The 26,267-nt window shown below is 38.8% G+C and overlaps 3 protein-coding genes across 7 annotated transcripts; 1 reads left to right on the forward strand and 2 right to left on the reverse strand.

Annotated features, from left to right (window-relative positions):
- Positions 1-1,214: 1,214 nt before the first annotated feature.
- On the reverse strand, positions 1,215-15,372 carry LOC6541973 (dual oxidase maturation factor 1). 4 transcript variants are annotated; one of them, XM_026979109.1, is made up of 8 exons: positions 15,315-15,372; positions 11,661-11,793; positions 10,049-10,248; positions 9,454-9,511; positions 9,210-9,344; positions 2,638-3,069; positions 1,958-2,549; positions 1,215-1,828 (listed from the first exon to the last, which is right to left on the reverse strand). In XM_026979109.1, the coding sequence occupies exons 3-8, from the start codon at positions 10,211-10,213 to the stop codon at positions 1,786-1,788; spliced, it is 1,425 nt and encodes a 474-aa protein (XP_026834910.1). In that variant the 5' UTR covers positions 10,214-10,248; positions 11,661-11,793; positions 15,315-15,372; the 3' UTR covers positions 1,215-1,785. The 4 variants fall into 4 exon arrangements, with proteins under 4 accessions (XP_026834910.1, XP_026834909.1, XP_001968923.1 ...); XM_026979108.1 differs by having other exon boundaries at positions 11,661-11,664; positions 15,061-15,366; XM_001968887.3 differs by having other exon boundaries at positions 15,061-15,366.
- An 8,659-nt stretch (positions 15,373-24,031) lies between these two features.
- Positions 24,032-25,056, forward strand: LOC6541225 (dynactin subunit 5). Of its 2 annotated transcripts, XM_026979267.1 has the most exons (4): positions 24,032-24,178; positions 24,268-24,567; positions 24,636-24,866; positions 24,954-25,011. In XM_026979267.1, exons 1-3 carry the CDS (start codon positions 24,131-24,133, stop codon positions 24,855-24,857), a joined length of 570 nt encoding a protein of 189 aa, XP_026835068.1. In that variant the 5' UTR covers positions 24,032-24,130; the 3' UTR covers positions 24,858-24,866; positions 24,954-25,011. The 2 variants fall into 2 exon arrangements, with proteins under 2 accessions (XP_026835068.1, XP_001968925.1); XM_001968889.3 differs by having other exon boundaries at positions 24,636-25,056.
- Positions 25,001-25,908, reverse strand: LOC6541257 (ankyrin repeat domain-containing protein 49). Its single transcript, XM_001968890.3, has 2 exons — positions 25,658-25,908; positions 25,001-25,593 (listed from the first exon to the last, which is right to left on the reverse strand). The coding sequence occupies exons 1-2, from the start codon at positions 25,791-25,793 to the stop codon at positions 25,082-25,084; spliced, it is 648 nt and encodes a 215-aa protein (XP_001968926.1). The 5' UTR covers positions 25,794-25,908; the 3' UTR covers positions 25,001-25,081.
- Positions 25,909-26,267: the final 359 nt, after the last annotated feature.

Below are 26,267 nucleotides of genomic sequence, written 5' to 3' on the forward strand. Positions count from 1 at the left end.
TGGCAGAAACTATAGCATTTCGATTTTCTTGATTTATTTATGCAGCTTTCAAGCATAATGTTGCAGGTTGCAGCATTTAGACGATTATTTAACCACCCAAAAATACCTTTCTGCGACCTTTCACACTTTGAATTCTTTCAAGGAAAATATAGGAAAGGGGAAGATGTCAAGGCGGTAGAGGAAAAAATGTCATAAATATGAACGTTTGCAATTTGTTTATATTAAAATTGAGAGTCAAGAAGCATCCCAAGGCGCTGGGTTGGACGGTGTTCTTGTATCCTGTGCCCAGATTCCCGTTGCATTTGCCTCTGCCAACTGCTCCATGCCCCTGCTCCATGCCCCTGATCCTCTGCCGCTTCAGTATCGCCTGCTGTTTTGTGAATTATGCGCCTTCCGTTGCATGCGGCGGCATTTCCCAGCCCGAGCCAGTGCACTGAGAGAAAACTCTCAGTATATGTTATAAATTAAAAAATCTAATCTTGCTGATTAATAAGAGGGTCGTTTCAGTTACGGATAGATATTATGCCTTCTGATGAGCGGGTAATGCCTATTATCACTAGGGCACTATATAAAATACATACACTACATATCCCTTAAAAGCGAATCCTTTTCGGCTGTTTGCCGTGTAGCTGCTGCCGCTGCTCCAAGGCCCAAGTCCAAATAATGGCTTGACGCGCCTGGCTGCATATTTTTGAAGTCAGCGTAGTGGCGGAATGTGTGGGCGTTGGAAAGCCAGTACGCCCACAACTAACTGCGCTCGTTTTTGCAATAAAAATGTCATAAATCTTGATTCCTTGAACTCTAAACCGAAAAGCGTGCGATAGCGACACAGGACATCGTCCTTCTGTCCTTCTCGCTTGCTCCCGCTGCCCGAAGTGGGTGGTCGATGTGGGGTGTGCAATATAACTGTCTATTTATGCTTGCATATGAAGTACATTTTATTTGTTTTTATTTATTTGCACTCCCTTGCAATGCTTTGTCGCTCCAAAGGGCAGGATTCACTGCTGGGATAATTGATTTATTTGACTAGTTTAAGTGGGAATAAAATCTGGTTAGGCGGCCGCTTAGAAATGCACACTTAAAACGGAATTTATGCTGGAAAACCCAAGGGAAAACTAGCAAACGTTTGCGGTTTTCAAGAGAATCAGAACTTTGGTAACGCCAACAGATTTCTTCCTTAAAATATTTCTCCCACGGAATAATTGAACTTGAAATGATTTACGTCATCGTGTTTTTTTTCCAACCTTATCGTTTTTAAACATGGTCAGCTTATACATACAAACTTAAGCGGATTTTTCACATATTGTTGTCAACTTATTCGTTATAGACACTGGCATTGAATTCAAATTACACATAATAAATTACTTTAGAAATAAACATTGTTCTTTTTTGTCAAAATTATTGCTCCTTGTATGTGTCGTTTTCTCTGTGCGCGTGTGGCAGGATTGTCTTATCACAAGTAAACATCACTAAAAACATTCTTATATCTAAATTTGATTCGTCGATTGTTATTACATGGTTAGCTTAACATTTAAAATAATTTAATTAAAAGTACAGTTAAGTTTAACATCGCTTTCGTTATTTATATTATCAAAGTTAAAAGTATGTGATCTTGTCAATTATAAAATATGTTGCATCCTAATTTGTGTTGATTCGTTTTGTTTAAATTAAGAAATTATCACAAATAGTTTTGTTTTACGTTTTCCTTTCAAATTATTTCCAATTAGTCAAGATTAAAGAAAGCCCAATAAAAATAGACGATTTTTATGGTTTGTCCAATGGCAATCACCAGTGATCCATGTCACGAATACGCTCCACGGGGGGATTACTGTAGGAAAAGAAATTATATATTATATACCACATTATTTCATATTTTAAGGTATTAGCCACGTAAATATATATCCATTTATTCCCCCTAATAATGAGAACGTGATTTTATGTAAAATTGTGAACTTACGGCAACATTCGCGCCAAAGCATGCTTGTGCAGCGGGGAGATTTGCACGGCTGCCGATGCAATGCTGGATCCTGAGTCCTGCGACATGGTGCGCTGCATGTGATGCATGGGATGCTGCACCACCGGACCGCCCACGAACTGCAGCTGCTGCTGATGGTGGTGCTGGTGGTGCTGATGGTGCTGCTGCAATGGATGCTGATGCAGTGGATGCGTGTGCTGCTGCGCCGCCATTTGCTGCGACCTTCGGAAGGGATATCTCCAAGGACTCTTTGGTGCATCCGACTGGAAGCCCTTGTTTTCCACTCCCCCGCTGCTGGACACTCCGGCAGGACTATCGCGACGCGTTGCAGTGCCCGGTTGCAGGTCACGTGCCTTGGAGCTTAGGCGACGCAGGATGCGGGAGCCCAGTCCTGGTGGATCCTCCAAGCTGCGACTGTTGCGCGGCTTGCGATACCGCACATCACTGGACTCCTCCAGTATCACATGGCGATCGTATGGCGTGCCGTAGTAAACCTCCAGCACAGTGGAGAAGGTGTGCGGCCAAACCAAGTCGATAATGGAGATCAGAACACCCGCAATGAAGCAAAGAATGCCTAAACGATCAGCGGAAAATTGAACAAGATACTCGTTAAATTGTATAAAACTTCACATTATGAAATCAAATTGATGCCAGCTACTCACCTGCCACCAAGACCAGCCAGTAGCACCATCCGAAATGAAACTCCAGACGTCCGCCTTCGAGGTGAATGGACAACGGCCGCTTCGGGAGCAGGCAATGATAGCCCACCGTGGTGCAGACCAGCAAGGCACCAGTCAAAGCCTTCATATAGGCCCCATATCGCGGTACCGCCAGCAGCAGCAGGTTCATCAGCAGCCACGAGGCCAGCGAAGCCCAGAGCATAATGCTCGCAAAATATCCAGCTGCCCGATACTGACCACCCCACGAGAATCCCTCGCGACCCAGACTAAAGTATTCGGCCACGGTCAGGATGGGAAAGGGGAGTCCGCGCTGTAGGGCGTGGCGGTAGTTGGCGCTCATGTCATTGGCGCCCTCCCAGGTGAAGCGCTCGTTGTAGTCTATGTCCGGTGGCGTCCAGTTTCCAATGGGAATCGCTGTTGATAAAAAGAAAAAACAATTATTTACACTATTATTTATTTCAGAGAGAAGAAAACGAATAAATAATTATTTGGAATTCAAAGTGTAACCCTTTTCAGTAATGTTGCAACGTTAACACTTAAATTTTTTTTCATTAAGCAGCACACCAAGGAAATCATTATCATTGGCACTTTTCCATATTTTTTCATTAAGCAGCACCCCAAGTAAATCATTTTCCATTTCATTATGCACTTAAACATGAGTGCACTTGGACAAAAAGTGAAGACAACCATTTGGCAGTCAGAACCGTTTATTGCAATCTAAAAAATGCCAACTGCCAACACCTTCAAATTGCACTCAATCAACTAACCTTCGCTGCAATTACAGGCAAAATTCAAATAAACATTTCCTGTTGCAGGCGGAAATGTCGGCTGCAGTTGCGCCCAAGCCCGCGCAACACTGCGTATGCGTAATATGTTGATTTTCCTGCCGCTCCTCTCGCTCGGCGAGCAATTCATTGTCAATGGCTTAAACGCGCTAACCTTACACAAACAGACTCAAGTGAGCGGCTTAAAAGTGCAACACCAACAACGAAATCGCATAATCAATGTGCAACAAGTGCACTTTTTCGTCTTTTTTTGTTTGCATAGTTTATTAGGATTTGTCAAAAAAAAAAAAAAAAAAAAATGTTTTTCCGGTTAGCAGCGCACGCGCTTTTGGCCCGTTTAGCAATTTGTTTATTTACTCGTATTTTGCACCACTCTTGAAGGAGAGTGAGCGAGATAAATGCTTAACAAATAGGCAAAATCATTTGAATAATTTATAGGCAACTTTGCACACCTCTCGTGCGGCCAAACAACTTAGCCATGTGATTCCGCATTGGTTGATTCCATTATAAAATACAACAACTGCAACCAAATATACACTAAGGTATTGAATTGTGTGACGCATGGGCATATACGAAACGAAATTTGACTAATGGGCTTTTGTTTGGAATTGTTTGTGAATGGAAGAGAAACACAAATCTGATTTCCTTTCCAAAATCTATAAAACATGAAAATGAACGAAATGCAAATTAAAGTTTCTGCCCACCAAAATCGTACGAATTGGCGACTTTAAATTCTAAAAGCTTTTTGAACATTTATGCAAAAATCATTAATCTTATTTATATATTTTTGCTTCGCCTAAAGCTAAAAGGGGTCTTCGTCGGCAAGAAATTAAAAATGATATATGATTGATACGCCATGGAGTTATCAATTGCCACCGTGTCTGGCACGGACTAACAAATATGCAAAACACAGCAGAAAAATTTATAAAATCTTGTGACTAAAGTGGTCTAAAAGGCTGCTCAACGTTTTTTAATTAGCGGCTAATGAATTAATATGCAAAAACCAGAATAAGCAAGCAAAGATTATGTTAATTTATAAAGCCCAGTAAAAATGATGTTACGAATAAAATTACAAATAATTCCTTACTTAAGCATTCTTGAATTTGAAAGAGAAAATGATAACGACTTAGTGTTAGACTTTAAAGAAATAATGACTCACATATACATACATTACATTATGTAATATGTATTAATTAATAAATGTTCTCAGTAATTTAATAATTGTGCACCGCACTTCCTTAATTATTTATTTTTTGCAATTTTAAAGACGTAAGAAACTAAAACCAGATTATTAATACAAATATTCCCACGCTCCATACTATTAACATAGTTTACCTAACTGAATGACTCACCAGAGAGACCTAAGCCGGCAAGCGGTCTTAATTTATGGCCAAAACTGGCTACCTACAGCCGAAGTAAGCTTACAAATTACAAACTCGGCGCTACGACAACAAAAAAAACCTATATAAATTACATAAATCGTCAAAAGTTGTCATATAATATATGCTTTGGGGCTTGGCCTTCGACGCGGGACAAGGTTTTGGCCTGTCCTCCGGTTTTCCCCTCTACATCGCGATTAAAACTGCACCGAAAATGGCAACCCCGATCTAAGCCAAGTTTACAAGTTCACAAGCCAGCAAGTCTATAAGTCTACGCACCGTCTACGCACCTTGTGGATCGATGGTGGAGTCATTAAACTGACAATCGTTATGATTTCCCAGTTTGTGGTGACCGGACTGACTTGTTTCACCTGGGGTCTGTTGAACGTGGAAATGCTGCAAGTTGAACCGGTTCAATTCATTTTGGCCATTTGAAATGGTAATTGCAGAGCTCTTTTGATTTAAACGTGGCTTATCGTAGCAGTGATTCGGATCTAACCAAGGTGGAAGTAAATCCCAGATTGAGCAACGCGGTGATAAAATATTTGCGCTCAGGCATGGGACATTTGACATAAGTATTACGTATATAAACTATTTTACTCAGTTTCTTAACATATGAATTTAACATATTCTGTAGTTGCAAGTTTTCTGCTCATCACTCGTTATACTAAGCAAGTATCATTAAAGCACTTGGATCATTAACAACTTACAATGCCCCATTGTTGTTAGCGCCCAGAACGAAAATCAGCTTCCGCAAACTTCAAACTTCTTTAATGGTGCCAAAAAGTTGTTGTATTGAAAATAAAGCGTTGAAACAACAATAGCAACATGAACAAAAATTACCATATCTACGTATACGAAATTGACGTTTCCCTACGAGATACGAGATACTTGAGACGAATGACGATGATGTTGGGTAGCTCGCGCTTAAGTATGGGCATCCGTGGCGGCAACAAAAAATATAAATAAATGTAAGCAATTTTATGCCTTTTCATAATTTTAAGTGATGATTATGCTGATTTTCGTGTTTACTTTTGCACACCGCATGAAGGAGCAGAGAGGAGAAGTTGTTGGGGCTAAAAACAATTTGGCCAGCAGTAGCGCAGCGTTAAGAAAAACCTAAATTAATCATGACTTAACAATAGACACAGGCACACGACACACAAGACACAAGACAGAGAGACAATGAATAAGCTAAATTGTATTTCTTATTTTTTTTCAAGTCGTTTACTCCTCAACCCCATCAACTTGAACAGCCGCCATGTGTCTGCACAAATATAAATAAATGTTCCATTTCTGTCATGTGCTGTGAAGAACGCTAGAGTGAGTAACCCATGTCCATCTTCATTAGGAAATAAGAAGAACTCTCTACAGCCGATTTGGAAAATCAATTCACAATTAATTTTGTTTATAAATAGCATGGATTTGGTATGCAAACATGTATCGGGATTGAGAACAGAGTGTCGGTGATATCTTAATATAATTTCAAGTGTATTTTGTAGGCTCCCTGTACTCATTTCTTGCGTATTTATTAATTGACCGTTTTTGTAGCATTTTCATATGCCCATAAAAATTCTTGATAACACAATAAATCATAAATAGCCATATCCTATCCAATCAAACGCTTTTAATGAGCTACAAAATGGAGAATTAAAACAAAGCTGATACTAACAAAGCCAATCGCAATTGGCTGCAACACCTGGTACCCTTAATTCCCCACTTCAATTGGTGTGGAAGCTTACTGCACACACCCACAATACAACTAGACATAAATGATTGAAGCATATGTGTACGAGTATAACCATAAATATGCCGCAACCTATTCGAGTCAAATAAATGCCAGACCGCAACGAACAAAAACTGCAACTCGAATGGAAGTGCACAAAAGTCATAATGATATATAATTAAGTGCACAAAAGTCACCGCAGATTGGACCAAAAAGTACAAAGTATAAAAAAGGCATGCCACAAGACACAAAAGAAGAGTAATCATTATTATAAAAAGATCATCATTATTGGGTTATTTGATGATTGGGCTGCGCATAAGCCACAGGTGCTCAAGTTTTGACACCCGAATTTGACATTTGCCTGACTTTGATTTGGCAATGGAAAATGCTTCAGATCGCAATTGAAAAGCCGCACGAAAAGTAACTTTTAGCAATGCTCATAACGAGTGCAACAATTAAGTTGTCAGGCAAAAGACTAAGCCGTATATTCAACTACCACTCAGCAATTGACATGCGCAATTATCATATTCAAAATCGAAACTTATACCAGGAAAAAGGCGTATGGCAGGCAAGAAATACTCGTAAAGCAGCAGCTGTCAACTTGGGGCTACATTTGCCCTTTTTACCATCAAACACAACCGCCCACCGGGCAACAATGGGGAATGAACACACGTGAAGCAGTTTTGGCAAACGTCATTGACTTAGCATTTGCCGGGGAGTATGAGTTTGGGATGGGGGGGCTGGGAAAATGCTACCGAATAACCGAGTAACACTCTCAGGATTCAGGGAAAAAGGGGCAGGCACTGCACAAATCTGTATTAGTCAAAACCAATATGGCAACCGACATAATGCCCACAGCCAACAGTTTAAGGGGCAAATATATATAATTGCATATACGTACATATGTGTACTTCTCAGAGTATCTGTACACAATTTTTCGTTTGCACTGAACACTTCAAAAAATATTACTCTTCAAGTCGCTTGTAATATCATTAAAAAAAAAAATTTGTTTAAATTTAAACTTACAATATAATAAATTTTATCAATATCCAATTATGTCATCATACACGGATATTCATACAAAGGTGTTTATGATTGACTATACGATGTGAGGTTTGGTTTTGGAAGCAGTAACTTGACAAATTATAATGAAATATTTCAAATAATGAAATATTCTGGAGATATTACCAAAATCTAAGCACTTTACAAATCCAATTACCCCACGACCAAAGTCACTGGCACTGCAAATATTTAGATTTCTATGCCGAAATCGTTTGCCCTCGAAGGGGCAACATTAAGTTTAATCTCCCAATATAGCAAACAAAAAATTATTGCTACCGGGCCAAACAATTTAAACCTTATTTGAATTCACCGCTTTTGTGCCCGGACTGGTGGCAAGTGGTGGGGGTGATGGGGGGTGGTGGGGGAATAGGATGTGATAGGATTGGATGGCTCGGATTATTCGTGCTCGAGTTGACTTGAAACTGGCATTCCAATTGATTCAGCTGGGGTCTAAGGTGGCCCCGGCTCAAACACAAAAGCATTTCACCTTTTCGATGAGCCAAGTAGTGAGTGAGTGAGTAAAACGAGCAAACAATCAAACAAGCCGGCGAATATATGTTTGGATAGATATGTACATAATACGTACGTAGCTACATACAAAACCTACAAACATACATACGTATGTGTGCACAGAGGCCTCCTCAACGAGCGTTTGCTATTGGAATCGAATATTTCCGCAGGTGTCGAGCTGAGCGCGAGTCGAGTGGCATTTCAATTTGTTGTTGCTGCTGTTGTTGGCCACTATTGTTGCCAAGAATCGTGACATGCAACTCGACTTGGCACTTGGCAGGAGCCAACAAACAAAGCGGCAGCAACACCCGCAGCTGACGTCACCGCCCACACTGCGTTTGATAGCCAAACAAAAGCGAACGGCACCGAAAATTATCGCAAAAAGATCTACGCCAAAGTTTCGAAATCAATTAGCCAGTAGCTTAAGTCAAGTCGAGCCCTAAACTGCAATTGCTCCCAAAAAAAAATGCAAAAAAGCCAGCGCTTTAATAATATTTATATATATATATATACCCATTTTTCTCAAATGAAAATTGCTCAATTGTTCACGTTGACGCTCATTTTTATCTCTCATCGGGGTTTGCCTCGAAAAATGGGGGCGTGCACGTTGCTGCCTCAAAAACTCAAAAATCAACAGACCAATTTAAAACCCTGTTGGACTTATATAATTATACAAAAAATTACTACAATAGCTGTTCAATCAACGATTCAGATAAAGGCTGGAAAAAGTTGTAATTAAAAACTTATTGAACATTAAATAAATGAAAATAATTTGTACATTTAAAAAAAATATAAAAACTTCAGTTAAGAAAATCCATTCTGCCTTTTAAGTAATGCCTCAGTCATTAATTAACTGGAAATTTAAGGAATAAACGTTAGGTATTATGATGTTATTCCCATTAATAAAATAAAACCATGTTTAACTGAAATTTAAAAACCTTTACGAGAACCGCATCGGTGATGCCGATATAATCAAAGATGACAACCCATTCACCCATGGCAGAAGTACCTACTTGTTGGCGAATTCGATTGGATCGGATCGGATCGGATTGTATTGTATTGGATGGGATTGGATTGGATTGGCAAACTTACCCGTCAACGTCACATTGACATGCATGAGGCCAATGTGGGTGCCAATGTGAGCTGGGAGCTTCTCGCGTGAGAAGGCTTTGTATGGCGCGATGATAGTTGCATGTGCCACATGCCACGCGGATCCCAAGCGAGTGACTGTTGGATAAAAATGTGGAACGTTAACGTTTTCCAGGTTGGGCATTCTTGTGATTGTTTTAAATGAAAAATATATTATTGTACCGATTGAAGGTCACTCTATACTCACTTAGTATGACTAGACCCACAAAAAGGCTCAATGTGACGGTCGAAAACGTGGTGAATTTCTGTGGACGGGATAATATTTAAGACAAATTAAAGTTAATTAAATTACAACACAGAATCCATTCAGTGTCTGCAACGCTCTAATAAAACGAACAATTCCATAGAGACCAATGGACAAGAAAAAGGGCGCGCCAATATAAAACTGGTTTGCTCTCATTAGAGTTTATATATATATATATATTGCTTTAAGATTTATCTGACTTCTGTTGGAAACGTGCCGTCGATTACGGCGACGCCGAGTAGTTGGCACAATTCAATTAAACAGACCAGCTGGGAACAGCGTGAGAAAATAGATTCCAGTCTGACTAGTACATGATAGGGTAATAAATACACAATAACTTTGCATTGTCACAATAAAATATATTTATTAAGTTGAACTAACGAGCTTTCTTGACTTTTATTAGCAATATTTCAGGTCAAATTAATTACAATTTGCTCGGATATGTACGATAAACAAGAGTGGTGCTCTTTTTCTTGTCAAATGCAAACTTGAAATATGAGCCTTATTATTAAATTTCTTCTAGGCACTCCATACTCACCTGTTTTCTGACGCCCGGAAAGATGACTAAAAATGCCACATAAAATGTGGCAAATAGCACTGAGACGGCTACGATTGAGACATCACCGGTGACGGGTGTTCGATTTGAGAAGGAATATAGCGTTGGTCCCCCATCGTCTCGAAACGCGTCGAACCAGCCTTTCATGCTGGTTGCTGTTGCTGGTGTCGGGGTTTTGGGATCTATGCGAACAAAAAAAAATTAAGATATTATATAAAAAGTATTGCGGCAAAAAATGCCAAAATTAATTTGACGGATATATCTGCGTGAGTATTTTGCAAGAGCACTTAATTTAAAAGATTTACATTGCAAAATCATGCGAAACTCGGCACAACTGATCTCATCGCATCTGGCAGATACCACGTATCTGCAATTCGTGACTAAGCTTTTAGGTAGCAGATACTTTAACTTCAAGTGGCAGGCACCTCAATGCAAAATTAGTTTGGTAAACAGACATAAAAAATATGCAAATATATTGGGTACGAGTATTCATGAGTACCACCCGGAAATGTAAAATGTATAAAAGTTAAGTAATCTACACGAGGTACGACATAATGTTCTTTAAAAAAAACAGAAACAAACCAATTTGATTTGGTCGCTCTACAAAAGTGTTTGAAAAGTTAACAAACCAGAAATGAGACCTAGAACCGGATCTAAAGACAAACAAATTACCAATAAAAAGCTACGTCGAAATCTTTAGATGCCATGTGGGGGCTTGAACAATTAAGAAACCAAAACAGCAACTGAAACCGGCGAGAAACCATCATCAGTTTCGACTGCTGATTTCTGCTTCTGAAGCAATGACGTAGGCAAAAGTTATAATTAAGTATCGATAAAATTGAATGGCTTAAGCACAATGGCTGCATGGTCGTAGTGATTTTATGAATACCCTAGCAAAAGTGAAAAATATATGCTAATGGCGGTCTAGAGAGCAGCTCATGTGTCACGAATATATCACAATATGTTGCTTATATGAATAAATAAATACAAATTGATCAAACTAAGGGAAAATACCCAAGAATGTATTACTACTTTTTGACTAATAATTTAACAATGTGAAGACCTTTAGCCATTTGTAAGCTGGGTAAATCTTTGATATTGCATGCCCTACGACTTGAAAAACCTACGGTATTTCCAAATTCGCTAACACATCTTCATATTTGATAAATAACTATTAGTGTTTCTGAGCGTAATAGTACCCTCAACAAATCTCTTGATCAAAGGAGTATGGGAATTGCGCATACGCAACGTGTTACGTGCTTAGGCACGCGGATGTAGGTATCTTATAGAGATACAGATACAGGTTGCCCTCAGTATACTTCAGCCGGGTTTTTCCCACTCAGCACGAGTTCTGACTTGTGAAAGTTGAGATGCTCGAGGGTAAGCCAGCACGAGGAATAAGAAAGAGAATTATACACAGATCGATGGCTTAAGGCTATGAAGTTGGCCAGTTCCGCAATGATTCTATTGTTCCTATTTTTCAATTTGTTTGCGAACCATTATTTCTTCATTAGCAGGCTTTATTGCGGCAACAAATCATCTAAGATTTATTTGATCATTCAGTCTCATTCATCACAGCTTAAAGTTCACTTACCAAACTTGTCAAGAAGAAACCGGCATACAAAATAATTGTTATTAACTTTTCGTGTTCACTTTGTTATATATTTTTTGTTTTAATCCAATTCTGATGTCCAATTTAAAGCTTTGAGTTAGCAGTAAAGCTGAATCTAAACAATCAAGAAATTTGCATTTATGATTAATGAATTAAATAATGTAGCCAGGCACAAATTTTACACACACATATCCATTATGGTTGTTGAAATATTTTGCCAAAAATATTCTTGTTTTCACAGCTGTGAACATGATATTAAGCGGTTTGATTTATTGTAGAAAAATTTGAGGAGTTATTTATAAACTACATGTTCTTCAGGCTGTTTATACATGGCACTTAGTAGATTTAATAGAAAAATATACATTTATATAATATATATATTTATATTTTATATTTTTACATTAAATATCTTGTAGATATTTACCGCCGCAATCTTTATTTTAAAGCATATATTTAGAATTTATTTAGAAGTTATCCTTCATTTTAAGGCGTTAAATTGAAGAAATAGGTTTTTCCTAGCAGCTGAATTTTACTGTTGCTGACTGCACCCCCATTGAGTCAATGGTTCTTTATTTCCATTTTTTGCTGCTGAGGCTGGCAGTCAACCGGTTTAACGAGTCAAGTCCGCCGCCACCAGACTTTGCACATAAATTGCATTTTATTTTAAAAACCCGGTAATAAATTGTTTCATTTATAATAAGAATTTTTGCCAAGCGGACAGGCCGTGAAATCATGTTTAAAGGTGTGAATTCCAAGCATACATCTATGAAAATCCATTTGCGGGAGTTCTCAACTTTTTTGTTATATGTTCGATTTTGTTGTTGTTGTTGGTGCTGCCTCTGGTTGACCTTCGCATATTTTCGGACAGGAATTTGTAAGGCGCTACGATTCGCGTCAGTTTATTGGCTCAATTGCCTGCAAAAACAATAAACGTCGACGTCGGCGATGGACTTGGCACCAAAACGTAAAGCGCGACGCATCGCATGTGGAAATCTTCAAGCACATTACGTTATTACGTTATAAGCGCAAAACAAAAGCGACAGCCAGCAACAATCGGACAATGGGAAAAACAGACATTACAGTTACAAAACGAAACGGAAAATATGCGACGAGCAGCACACAAAAGACGCCGGCGCACAGTGGTACAATTATTAAAATGATGGTAACGAAATAACCCTATTATAATAATAGCGCTATACCTTGCAACACTCATTATATTATTATTCTTAAACGAACAACTACGAGCTAAAACTTCAAGCAAAATTGTAAACTGGCAAAGTGAGAAATATTTATCTTTTTTTTAATCTCCTAACTTGTTTTTATTAGTTCTAATATTTCATATGTTCCATCATAATATTTCAGAAATCTTGAATAGAACATATACCATACATTACATATTACGTATACCCCTAGTTAGCCGGATTTTTTAAATATTTATCAAGATATTAAAGATTCCCAAATCGTATGTTTAAGAACCTTAAATAGTTTTAGCCCACGGTGCACCAACGCCCCACAAAGCAAGTGACGCAGCAGCAGCATCAGCATCCAAGTACCGTATGCAGCACACTTGCTGTGCGCACTCTCACTCTCACTTGCTCTCTTTCCCGAACTCCAACCTCCTCTATCTTGCTCCAATCTTGCTCTACCTCTCTCGCATTCACTCACACTCCTACAGAGATTGCAGCTTTTATTTTTCAAGTCCAACGAAAGTGAAATTGCTGGCGCACCTCTTTCCGCCCACTATTCCCCTCTCGCTCACACCTTTGCCGGTCGGTTGAGGAAATGAAGTAAACATGAAATTGACATAATCAACACGCAGCTGGAAACTCTGCAAATGTCTTTTGACGAGACAGGGACAGAGACAGCAAGAGAGGCACCAAGAGCTACAACAACAGGTTTCTGTGTCGCCCTGTTCCTTTTGCTCTTGTTGCTGTAATGCAGTGAGAGAAAAGAATTACATGCAATTGTATGAATTATTTGTTATATGAGGTTTTATAACAGATCAATTAATTCGAAACTAGTATTCTTTATATCAGTATTATAAAACGTTTTTGCTCGGCATTTTGTACACTATGGCACGAAAAATATAAATAAAATATTTTCGGTGTAAGCTTTGTTGTTGCTGCTGGCGGCGTGTGTTCAATGAGCGCTGGTGCGTGTAAATATGTAAGAGTTGCCTTCAACCGGCTTTTTCGTGCAACTTTTTTTCAGTTTTTTTTGTTTGTTAGCCGTAGTTTTTGTTTTCATTTTTGCGCTGGTCAGTTTGGTTTGAATCATCTGGCCATATAGGAAATGAAACGGGAGATGAAGTAATCCCAACGCCTGACATGGAAATTACATAGTCAAAACGCATCACAAAAATCAACCTGATGCAGACATGTCATACAAATACAACGACAACTAAAAGGGCAGGCAGGAAAATGCAGAGAAGTGGAGTGGGAGCTAATTCGAATTCGGTAAAAAATACGAAATTTATGTACCCTTTCGCTGAGTAGTAAATTTAAATAAAACTTTATGAACAGAGTTCACAAATTCATTCCTTCTACTATCTATGAATATAACGTTGTTAATGATTAAATGAATGTTTCAACTCTTTTTAAATTCAAGGTTATTAAATAAATACCAACATATTAAGTGTTTAAATAGCACTGGTACAACCTTTAAGTCAGATTTAAGTATTCTTAGTAAGGGTATTAAAACCGTGTGCTGAACAACACCAACGGGAAAATGCACATTAGAAATTACCAGCACGATTTTCCCGCTCCCACCCACACATACACTTAAGAAATGGCGGACACCCCCTTTTTAGATGTTTGAGAATTCTTAGTTTTTTTGTTTGCCTGATAGAATTGTATTTTTAGTTTTCGGTTTCTTTTAAGTCTTGGCAAATCAGTTTGAAGAATTTCTGACATTTTTGTTACCCAAAACTATAAATAATTTATTATCCATTGTTCACAGTTCTATTTTGGCTGCAGACAAGTATTGGGTAGAAAAATGTATTATTTATGTTATTGTATTTTTGATAATTTGAATTAATTTTTGCTTTATTTTTTTGCTATGGAGATACTTTTCTTTGTGTTGCTTCAGCGAAACTTATTTATTTATTATTGTATTGCACTGAATATTTCGCACTTTAGTTGCATAAAAAAAAAATAAATTGCAACATTTAATTGCAGCAGAGTTGATTAACTTTTTTATGTTTAAAGCAAAAATTTGCTGGCTTTAATTATATTTTATGTGCCCGCAAATTGTTAAGGTTTTTCGACACTGTTGTTTGTTTTAAGCTGTTGTTTATTTTGTTGTATTTTTTTATTATTTATGCAGACAAACACGAGGCGCAAAGCATAAATACAAATAACTAGATGAGCTTCAAACTTTATACCGTTATTTGCGTTATTATAACGCGGCTTTTGCGGTTTCTTTTTGTTTTGCCAAACTGAATTCGGCTTGAATTTTCGATTTTTGATTTTTCTCCACTTTTACGAACACGCTGGTTTTTTGTGCATGGCATAACAACACACAGGCAAAACAAAGGCAAACAAATAAAAACACAATTCGATTTCGTCTTCGCTGCCTCCTGCTTGTTTTTGTTGCAACTGATTTAAAATATGCGCATGCGCGGCGGCGGCGACTTACAAATATCTGCGTCCGTTTCGAAAGCTTGCCGTCGATCAACTGAACGCCCGAGAGCGGTGAGCGCAAGACAAAACCTTTTGCTTTTGGAGAGCCAAAGCTCCGACGGGAGCTTTTGGCGCGACCGCTAATTGCAGGCTTTAAGTGAGTGTGAATTTATGAAGCACATGTCGAAGTCAGAAAATCCAAAATAAAAAATTATAAAATCAACTAAAATAAAAATAATTATGTACATATTTCGCCAGGGCTATTCCTGATCAGGGACCTTGTCCGACTCTAGGCTGCCACACTTTCGAACCGCAAACTGGTTCATCTTGGGCCTGGCCTCACACTAAATTCACAGCCGGGCAGCGAATAATACATAAACTTTAATCAGCCGGTCGAGAATGGCAAGGCACCTGTCACGAGGAGAAAAAAATGACTATAAACAGCAACTTAGAAAATATTAGAATTTGCATTGTCACACAGAAAGGAAGCAAAAAAAAACTAAGTTCATGCAATTTAATCATCTAACTTTTTAAATGATTGTAGTAACACAATGCTCGTCATTAAAAACAACAGAATTATTTATAACTTATAGTATCGAAAAAGAAGCAATTTATTAGTAACATTTCATATGTAGCAAAATGTTTCGAAAAATAAGCAATTTATTAGTAACAATTCATATTTAGCAAAATGTACCTAAGACTTGTAATGAATGTATAGCCGGCAAAATGCATTGCATAGCCAAAAATAAACTAAAATGTTATAAGATCAAAATTCCAATTTTAAATACCAAGAAGGACAAATTTTCTTCATTTATCTATAAAATTATCGACAAATTTCGACATTATACACAATTCTGCAATCGAAACAATTATGCCAGCAAAAAAATTGTCAAATATTTTACATCAAAAATAAATCCCCGTTCCAACTAAATAGCCCCTATAGTTACTTGCAGCTGAGCAGCTGCTACTGTTGCTAATTGAATTAGCATAGAGACCCGTCTGGTAATTAATATTTAATTTGCTAATTGAATTTTAACTAGCGACTACCGTGCCACGCACCAGCGCCAAGCCAAATCACCAAGTTAGCCCCCATGATCTCTGTTTATGTCCAGTCAATCCATTCAGGCGGCAATCTCATCTCATCTCGGATCTCGACAGTTGCAAATTTGGCTGGTCAACACTAAAGTCACTTTTCAACCTCAGTATGCAACATTTTAGCTGTCTTTAGTGGCGAATTTTTTATGATGTGCTAAATTAGCCATAAAAACAAGCATAACCAAAAAAGTAAATATTGCTGTAAAATCAGTAATTCATTATACGTAAGGCACTAGAAGTTAAGCCGATGTAAAAAGTATTATATGATGGTTACAACAAATTAACGTGTTTAAATCTGATTGAAAACTTATGCAGTCATGTAACTATTTTTACAACATTCAATTTACAAAGGCAGCATTAAAAAGTACATAAACTACGAAAATGCTTACTTCATTACAGGCTAAAACTGTTTTGAATGAGACGTTTAAAACTGTGCTTAATTCCCCATTAATATAATCGATATTTTTTAGTCTAGTCTAAATTTGTAGTCTACTTTAGCCGCTATTATCAAATTCACTTCCGCTACGCAGTCCAGTGATTCATACCCATTAAAGTAAATATCTTGATTCATACCCATTAAAATAAATATCTTGATTCAAACCCATGAAAATAAATATCTTGGGGCTAACCAACTCGGTTAACTGTTCTCCCAGTGAATTCGGACACATGTTTAGTCACCTCGAGTTCGTCGCCAAAGTCTTTTGTTCTAGCGGCATTTATATGCAAACCTATCACCTTGATGGGCGATAAGAGGCAGAAAAATCTGAAAAACATCATCATCAGCAGCATCCCGGAGCAGTGCAGAGCGTCGACCACAAAGTTGAAATTAACGAAAATTCGCCAGACAAGGTCAGATCAAAGCGGTCAACGACTGCCGGCCAGCCGGGAATGGCCAACATGAAATGCCCTTTTGCGAACAACAAAAATTCTTGTCGGTCTCATTTGTTGATTTGCAAGCAGTTAACAAAAATTATTCAGCAATAAAAGCGAAATAAAAAATTAAAATTAATCGCTCGACAAGGGAAGATAACTTCTGAGCTACGCGTAAAGCAGCTACCGTTTAAGACATCATTGCTCACCCAAACCAAATTAAATGAAAATAAAAAATACACAGAAATCCGGATGTGTCGCGAAAACTACGAAGTTGGATTGCCTACATCGAGGACGGTCGTTGGTCCCTGGTCGAAAGAATCGCAAACGAAGTAGACCACAGAAAAAACGACGGATAAAGTACGTGTCCCATATCAGGAATGCAAACCACGCGGCGGTCACTTTCGGTTGGACTTATTATTTTTTTGGAACTGCTCGACTGACTCAGTTTCTGCGAACCTCCACTAAAAGCATTCATAACTCAACTGCCAGCTGTCAGCGGCAAAAAAATATATAAAATATCCCGCCGGTTCATACCCCGAAAAAGGGAAAGGGCAATGTAATGGAAAATTATAATGGAAATAAAGCGATTTGCCGACGAGTGATGCTGATGCTCTCGGAGTTACTTTGCAATCGCCTCAAGTTCAAGGTCGGTTTACTTGCCGTTCAGAGCGATGATAGTGCATTAAATGTGATGCGATGGGAGATTGTTGTCTGCCGATGGGAATGGTAATTGTAGTATAATTATAATGGGCTTAATGGTAGACCCAATGCTTGCGATGGCAAATGAGCAGATTGCTTTTAATTATCATTATTCACTGGATTGGCAGAACCAATGAATAAGCTTTGATTATTCCAATTTCCGAGCTTAGACTTTAATTCCAGCTGAGCTATTTTGATGTATTATAATTTCTTGATTTATTGACAGTAGTGACTAGTAGTAGAACAGCATTAACCCCCAAAAAAAATATGTTTTTACGCTCCAAAAGGCCTACTCTCGTAAAGCGAACTATGCGTCACTGAAATTTACTTAAAACCAAATAAGGAAGTAATCAACTTGAATGTCAGTTACAATTACATACGCACTCAGGCATGCGTCGTGTAATAAATTAATCAAGTTGCGCATACGCCATGTAAGCCGGCCAGTCTCCGAAATTGAATTCAGTCGATTCACTCGATTCAGTCGCCTTGATTTCAGCCCGACAAACTATAAACAAGCGAAATATACGTTACGCACAAATTAAATTCATGAAGTTCAAAATCAGAAATTCCAGCAAAAAACGATGGCTGACGAATTACGCGGCATGCATGCCGCCTTTCAGCCCCTCAAATTCCCACATTTTATACATTTCGGTTTTTGGTCCGGCCGCTCGCAATGCGGAAGGTCAAGTGCAAGCGCCAAATGTGTTTTATATTGTTTTTCACATTAGTCTCAGCTTTTTGTTTAATTAATTTTGAATACAATTTGGTCCGGTGGCTCGTTTTTTTGACGAGCGCGTTGATGATGTGACAGGCGGCACACACACTCAACTTGGGTGGTTCTGGAGGCTAATTGTGGCAGTTGATGGAAAGGGGCACTTAAAAGGTGTTTGGGCGCCAGTTGTGCGACCTCGACGAGGTGGCCATGTGAAAGAGCGCCGTGTATTTAATGGGGACTTTCAAATAAACATAAATACGATCACTGAAACTACAATCCATCAAACTTCTCTTGATAATCATAATATTAATGAGAATTTTCAAATAAAAATAAAGAAGATCACTGAAACTACAATCCCTTTAAGCTTCGCTTGATAATCACACATGCACTTATAAATCAAAATGAGGACAATTTCATGCTAAATGTATATGTAGTAATCCTTATAGAAAGTTGCTGACTTATATAAATTCTTAAAAATATCATACAAGTTGTGTGAGGTAATATGGTTTTGATTTTCCCTTACTGATTGACCTCGGTGCAATACCCTTGCAACTAGTTCACAGAACTCCCACAAAATAATTACATAGCAAGCGTTGACCGCCACTCTCGTTGTTATCGAATGGCTAAAATCGAATTTAATTACTTCCACCCACTAACAACTTCCGAGGCACACTTCGTGCGGAAGCCTTGGCCATAATAATAAGCCCAGCCACTGCACACGCCACCTATATGGAAATATACACTGGGTATATGGACAAACTGGAGTTTGATTGTCAATCATTGTCAATCAGCCGCCGAACAAACAGTGGCCACCCAGCATGAGAAGCAAACGTATGTGACACTGAGTCTTCGAGAGATCGTTGGAAAACCTTTAAAGTTCAATCAACTAGACAGACACAAGAGACTTAATCACCTGTTTTGTGCTAAGTGGGTTGGAGGGCTTATAAACCGATACCGATCAGCTATCATATTTTATCAAGCCCGCTGAAAGGCAAAAAGGAAGTGGAAACAAGCCGAGTCACAACAAAAAGCGAAAATTGAATCAAATTATACATGTTTAATACACAAAATCCAGCCCGATCCAAATACGAGACTGAATCTAAATCGTAGCTCGTGGCTTGTGGCTCGAGGTTAGCCTTGCCCATGGCATACAAAGCAGAAAATTGATTTTGGCTTATTTTTTAGGTCTCTCCTCAGGTTCAAAACTATTAGCGCCCGCATGCAAAAAAAAAAAGAGTAAGCCAAGTCCAATAGAGCAATCAAAATTGGAACAATGCAATAACGTAAAACAAATAAGCTTCGAGAAATGCCTTATGGCATGTATTTTAAATATACCTATGACATTATGAAACTATAATTTTGAATAAATCATAAATTATAAAGGATAATTTATAGCATTGCATTCTAGAATAAGTTGTCTAAAATCTGTTTATCACTGATCATTCAAGCCTCCCTAAAAGTTGTGTTAAATTGTCTACAACTGGTCAGCTGTCATTAGCCGAACAATGTGTCTTACAACTATGTTCCGCACTGTAGTTGCTGTTGTCAGCAATGTTGTTTCTGCCGTTGTCGTGCGTTGCTTTTTTGACAGTTAACTCTCTACTGGTTTTGATATTTACGTCTACCGAACGGGGGCCACTTGAAATTTGATTATGATCGATTTTGGCAAAAAAGAAGTAAAAAATAGAAAATAAAAAAGCAACAAAAGCACGGGCAATCGTTATTTAATGCGAATTCAGCCTCGGGGCAGAGTTAATGTTTTAATTAGCACAACTTGGGCAATCTGAGGTCGCTTGTTGGGGGCACAGCAACAAATTGCCACATGCCACGCCCATCCAAGCGTATCCAAACTGGGCTGTGGGTGGGAAATCGGTTATACACGTACGTACGTAACCATAATTTGTATTATAAATATACACCACATGAAAAGCGCATTCATTTGCTTCATTCACACAACTGCTCATTGCCCCAAGCATTGGCAACTCCGACAGATGTATGGAAACCCCGTCCCTCGCAACCGTTGTTGAGCTACTGTCATTGTCAGACAATCGTTAGTTAGTTAGTTCTTGAACTCGGCTTTTGAACTGGCTCTCAAACTTCGTAGCTAATCGCGAGCTACTCGTTTCGCGTTGGGGTCTTGACATGAGGAAGCCATTTGGTCACCGCATGGAATTGTAATGACTGTAATTAGTCGAAACCAAAATGTGTTTGCTCGCGGGAGAGACAGCACTCCAAATGCATATGGGTAATAGGCAATTCTAAGGCAGAACCGCAATATATCACACAATACGTTTATTCAAAATTGAATTTTTACACGCATGTAAATGAACGAAACTTATTTAATTATAGGTTACGAAAACAGGCTATACAATTATAGCTTCAATAAACTGTCTATATGATCCTCTAAAATGGTAGTACTGGGATATAACTTTATTACAAACAAAACAATTGAATAATTTATTAAGCACTAAGAGCAAAAAAGAGAATTTTCTGGGGAGCCTCAAACTCGGGTAACCATTTATAGACAGAAACGTGCATACTCAAAGATCCTTGAATTACTCACATTCCGAGAATCTGATAGTCACCTTTGTTCTGTCAATCTGAACATTTGTATACATTTATTATATATGTATATATATATATGTAACTGCACATGCGCAGCATACACACCAACATGGGCAATTATCTACTACTTGTCAATCGATTGAAACAAAAGACTTGAACAAAAAACTCGTTTCCCTTGCGGTACTTTATTTTACCCGACTCTCAGACTAAAAGGGTATACTAGTTCGATGTTGTAGAAATTCAAAAAAATTAAAAAATGCCCCAAGGCTGAAGTTCTATACTCCATAACTCAACTTATCCTCATCGGATTTTGAAGGGGCATACCTCTAAATGTTTCTGGTGCAATTCTCGGTAAAACTGCATTCAAATTTAGAAATTTATTTTTTTTTAATTTTTTTGTAATTTTTTTGATGTGATGTGTAGATATCAAAAAAGTTACAAAATGTCCCAAGGCTGAAGTTCTAAACTCCATAACTCAGCATATCTGAATCGGATTTTGAAGTGGCATACCTCTAAATGTTTCTGGTGCAATTATCTAAAATTCTGCATTCAAATTTAAAAAAAAAAATTCAAAGAAATTAGTAAATGTCCCAAGGCTGAATTTCTATACTCCATTTTTATTTCCCCAATTTCTACCGATATTCCAGAAAATTTTGAAATTTCCCGTTAGCACCTCCACGTAATAACGGGTATCTGATAGTCGGGGAGCTCGACTATAGCTTTCCATCTTGTTTTTTCTCTTTTCGCCACATTCTCAGACTACCTCTTTCACTCAGCTACACCTTGCGTGCGTATAAATAAATTCAATAAATATTTTCTCAATTTAGCTAATTGCAATTAATTTCATTGGTCGTTTCACCTTCATTGTTTGCACTATTGCAACTCCCATGTTCTTGGCCATATTACATATATGTATGAACAAATGTAAACCATTTGCAATTATTCAATTAAACACGACATGACTACAACTGGATAGCACTGGCATTGTTTTAGTTTCAGCGCAATTTCCATTCAATAATTATGTGATCTAGTGCCGCCGGTTTTCGGTCTCGGAGAAAACAATCCAAAAATGTTATGGCCACAAAGCATCAAGATCAATCCAATCATGAGCTATTGTTTTTGGGGGGGTTGGTAAGGGCCGAGATGGATATTTTCCGAGTGCGTGTTTCTTGATCTTGATTAGCTGGCCATTTAATAATGTTAATGGCTTCCAGCAACAGCAACACTTCATACAACAGAAACCAATCATCAAGGTCGCGGATGAGTTGGCTATTGTAAATATTTACATACATAGCTCGCGGCCCTCCTTCGTGGCTCCCCAAGGTCGAAATGTGGCAGAGGAGTTTATTCGATCGCTGTGGGTTTAGTGTAAGGCAAACACTTGACTACACGTTCTACGAAGAGTCAAGACCTTTGCGGCCATGGACTTCTAATTGCTGTTGGGGAAAGTTACGGGTTTTACAAAGTATTACCTTGAGGCTACAAGAATATGTAAGCTGATTTCCAATTTGAGATCTCCCCACCCCTAAGATATATTTATTTATCGCCTAGATTTACTTTAATCACCAGCATTAAAAAATGATCGGAGCTGCTTCGTATATTTAAGCAAACACTTAATTAATAACCGATTCATCTCGGTCTTGCCATGCTGAAAATCACACTCAACAATGAACACCATTTTAAAATCCAAAATGAAACAAATTGGAATAATTTGTTTGATCAACCGATTCAAGAGTTGTTTGTGTGCACAACTCAATTAATTTCCAAACATTATTCAAGTTCAAGTTTATTAACCTTAAGTTCAAAAGTGCAAACACCAAACAGATTAATAGATTGCGATGCGGTTTTTCATGCTGAAGGTTAAACGATTTCTGTTCTTTGCTTTTGGCGGATTCTTCAAAAGCTTTCAATAGACTGGCGCAATTGTTTGCGGTAATTGGCATAGAAAAGCAGTAATGGCAAAGTTCAGATAGTTCAAACTAACAAGGTCAAGTGGGGTAAAATGCAGTTTAGCTAAGAACAGAAGTGGATCTTAAAAGTTACAATACCCACACTTACCACACCACAAAACACTTGTATTTAATATCCCAAAGACCTCTTAACTTATACAATATTGTTTTTTCGTTGAGTTTACATTCCGTAAGCGTAGTATCATCATATATGGAAGCAAAGCAAATGCATGGGTTGGCTTCCATCTGCAGAAGGGTGGAGAACCAAACGATAAAAACATAAACAAATTAAAATGCTACCATGATTAGCCAGAGTTGCCGCCCCCGCCGCGTGAGGGCATTCGAGCGTGCCCCATGAAGGTTAAGCCAATGGGCTGGGCTTCGCGCTTATTAAATAGCATTAATTGGAACATTGGCGCATTAGTTGGAACCGCGGACCAGCGGGAAGTTGAACATTTTGGAAGGTCAGTGCGCTATGGATCTTACTGCGCTTTTTAGCCACCAGCTGTGCGGCCAATTCTGCACATTCTTTACGATCTGCCAGAAGATTTGCGGCTGAAGAGCAGCTGTCTAAATGTGCATCGTGATTGCTGCATTATAGCTGAAAGTTCAGGGTCAACACCGTGGGCTACACACCTGTGTTTTCCATGCACCCGCCAAGGCAGTTCGCAATTTTTAAGAGCTCGCGTGCGTCTAATTATTAATTTGATGTAATGCATTTGCTTTTCAATGGAAAATCAGTAGAACGCAACGAGTTTCGAATTCAAATTTGGCGGCTATGTGGTGTAAGTCTGGGCTAAGCGCGCTATCCGCACTTTTTGGTATTTCACCAACTGCACACTGTAGCCACACACAACAGCTGGTCAAAACATTTTCGCAACTGCAGTTTTCCATTTTATTAGCTTCAAAATTAGTTGATGAAACTGCGGCTTAATCATGGAGATTCCGGATACGTACTACAGCAAAGACGAATACGTGGAGACGGCAAGTGTTTGCACTGCCCACCGCTTGGCATTTCCTTTTTACCCAAAAAGATGACCTCATCATCATGACCAAAAACCGATTGTTTACAGGCCTCCGGGAACAAAGTCAGTCGCCACACGGTGCTCTGTGGATCGCAAAACATCGTTTTGAATGGCAAGGTGATCGTACAGAGCGGCGCCATCATACGCGGCGATCTGGCCAACGTACGGACGGGTAGATACTGTGTGATTGGCAGGGATTCCGTCATCCGGCCGCCGTACAAACAATTCAGCAAGGGCATCGCCTTCTTCCCCATGCACATCGGTGATCATGTGTTCGTGGGCGAGGGAGCCGTCGTCTCGGCGGCCACCATTGGTTCCTGTGTTTACATTGGCAAGAATGCGATTATCGTAAGATATGCCTATGACTATAGCTTTCACTTTATGCAAACACTTTTCCCATATTTTCCCCTTTTTAGGGACGTCGCTGTGTTTTAAAGGACTGCTGCGTGATTGAGGATGGCGCTGTCCTGCCGCCAGAAACCACTGTGTCCAGCTATATGCGCTACACGGCGAGGGGCACCATCGAGGGTGGGCAGGGCAATCCGTACTTTGTGCCCGCCGCCATGCAGGACGAGATGATCAACTACACAAAGTCATTCTACGAGCATTTCGTGCGTGCTCCAGCACCAGCCAGCTGAAAATCATAGGTATTAATATGGAAGGAATATATGCCCGCTGCTACGCATTTTGTAAATATTATTAACATAAACTAATGCACGCATTCATATTAACAGAAAGCTGCAGTGGTTGCTATCAATTCCATCGAGTTACCACGGAATCATCAGCCCGACAGTAAATATTATTTATGAAATAAACACATTAGGTATTCTATAAGTATGCGCATAGTTTGACTATTAAATGGCTAATCTATCAGTCCCGTTTCGCAGTCGTAGGCTTCATCACCGGCCTCAAAAATGGGGAAACTCATTCCGGTACGGCGGGCGATCACCGAGGCCAGTTCCTCGGAGTTGTTCTCCTTGCGCGGCAGGATGTATCGGTCCAGCAGGAGGACCGTGGCCGTATTCCGGCAATTGGACACAGTGGCGGTTATGTGAAGAGGCGTCTGCTTGCCGTCCGATTCTGCATTTACATCCGCGCCAAACTGCAGCAGCAAATGGGCGCAATCCGCATTGTTCCACTTGCAGGCGGAGTGCAATGGTGTCCAGCCCAGTTCCGTGCGGGCATTGGGATCGGCATGGTACTGCAGTAGCAGCTTGGCGATGTCAACAAAGTTATTATAGGCAGCTCGGTGCAGCGGAGTGTATCCGTCGTTATCCTTGGCATTCACCGTGTCCGCATCCAGTTGCAGGATTTCCCGCACCTCGCTGATGCGGTTCTCATTCACCGCCCAGAGAATCATGCGTTCAATGCTGCCTGCAATAACGAAACAACCATGTACATTCGTTAAATGAAACAACTTATTTTCAATGTAAACTACTTTGTGGGTTCTTGTCCTCCTCGATCAGTTCGTCGGCATCGTCGTCCCAGCCGCTCACGAACATTCCGCGTGGCACTTTAGCGTGCCGCAGCTTCTCCACTTGGGATTCTTCATCGTCGGAGTCGTAATCTCCCATTTTATGGTAATATTTCGATAATTTGCCGCAAATTGGTAAACTTAACTTTTTGTTTTCTATTTTGCAGAGTGACCGTTGCTAAGCCGCTTAAGTATTCTTTTGAAGAAAATACTAAACGAAATATCCATCTATTTAAATATACTGTTGGTATATATAAGAGGTGCATTTTAAAATAGCAGTACATTTGTTTTTTTAATTTAAAAATCATACCATTTAAATTGGTTAAATTTGGACTCATATACTCTGCTACTTTAAAATAATAAGCTAGATTATTTATTATTCACCTATAAATCAAACGAAAAAAATTAAAGATAAAAAGACTACAAGTAAGATAAAGATACAAAATATATAATTTTAAACTACGTCTATCGCGATAGCTAACTGACTTAAATCAATTAATGATATACTCGTATCAACCAATTTAAATACACAAACAGTAATTTAAAAATCATTCCTTTTAAATTGATTACATTT

Source organism: Drosophila erecta, unplaced genomic scaffold, assembly GCF_003286155.1.
Source record: "Drosophila erecta strain 14021-0224.00,06,07 unplaced genomic scaffold, DereRS2 tig00000055-arrow-pilon, whole genome shotgun sequence".
In the NCBI taxonomy this organism is placed as follows: domain Eukaryota; kingdom Metazoa; phylum Arthropoda; class Insecta; order Diptera; family Drosophilidae; genus Drosophila; species Drosophila erecta.

Bases quoted from the DNA above. Each gene is read 5' to 3' on its own strand.
- LOC6541225 (XM_001968889.3), top strand. From the start codon at position 24,131: ATGGAGATTCCGGATACGTACTACAGCAAAGACGAATACGTGGAGACG. The intron at 24,179-24,267 runs GCAAGTGTTTGC...GATTGTTTACAG, and splicing joins AAGACGAATACGTGGAGACG to GCCTCCGGGAACAAAGTCAG. The intron at 24,568-24,635 runs GTAAGATATGCC...TCCCCTTTTTAG, and splicing joins TTGGCAAGAATGCGATTATC to GGACGTCGCTGTGTTTTAAA.
- LOC6541257 (XM_001968890.3), bottom strand. From the start codon at position 25,793: ATGGGAGATTACGACTCCGACGATGAAGAATCCCAAGTGGAGAAGCTG. The intron at 25,594-25,657 runs GTAGTTTACATT...TCGTTATTGCAG, and splicing joins GGAGGACAAGAACCCACAAA to GCAGCATTGAACGCATGATT.
- LOC6541973 (XM_026979108.1), bottom strand. From the start codon at position 15,189: ATGCCATGCACAAAAAACCAGCGTGTTCGTAAAAGTGGAGAAAAATCA. The intron at 9,512-10,048 runs GTGAGTATGGAG...TCCCGTCCACAG, and splicing joins TTCCGGGCGTCAGAAAACAG to AAATTCACCACGTTTTCGAC. The intron at 2,550-2,637 runs GTGAGTAGCTGG...CTGATCGTTTAG, and splicing joins CTGGCTGGTCTTGGTGGCAG to GCATTCTTTGCTTCATTGCG.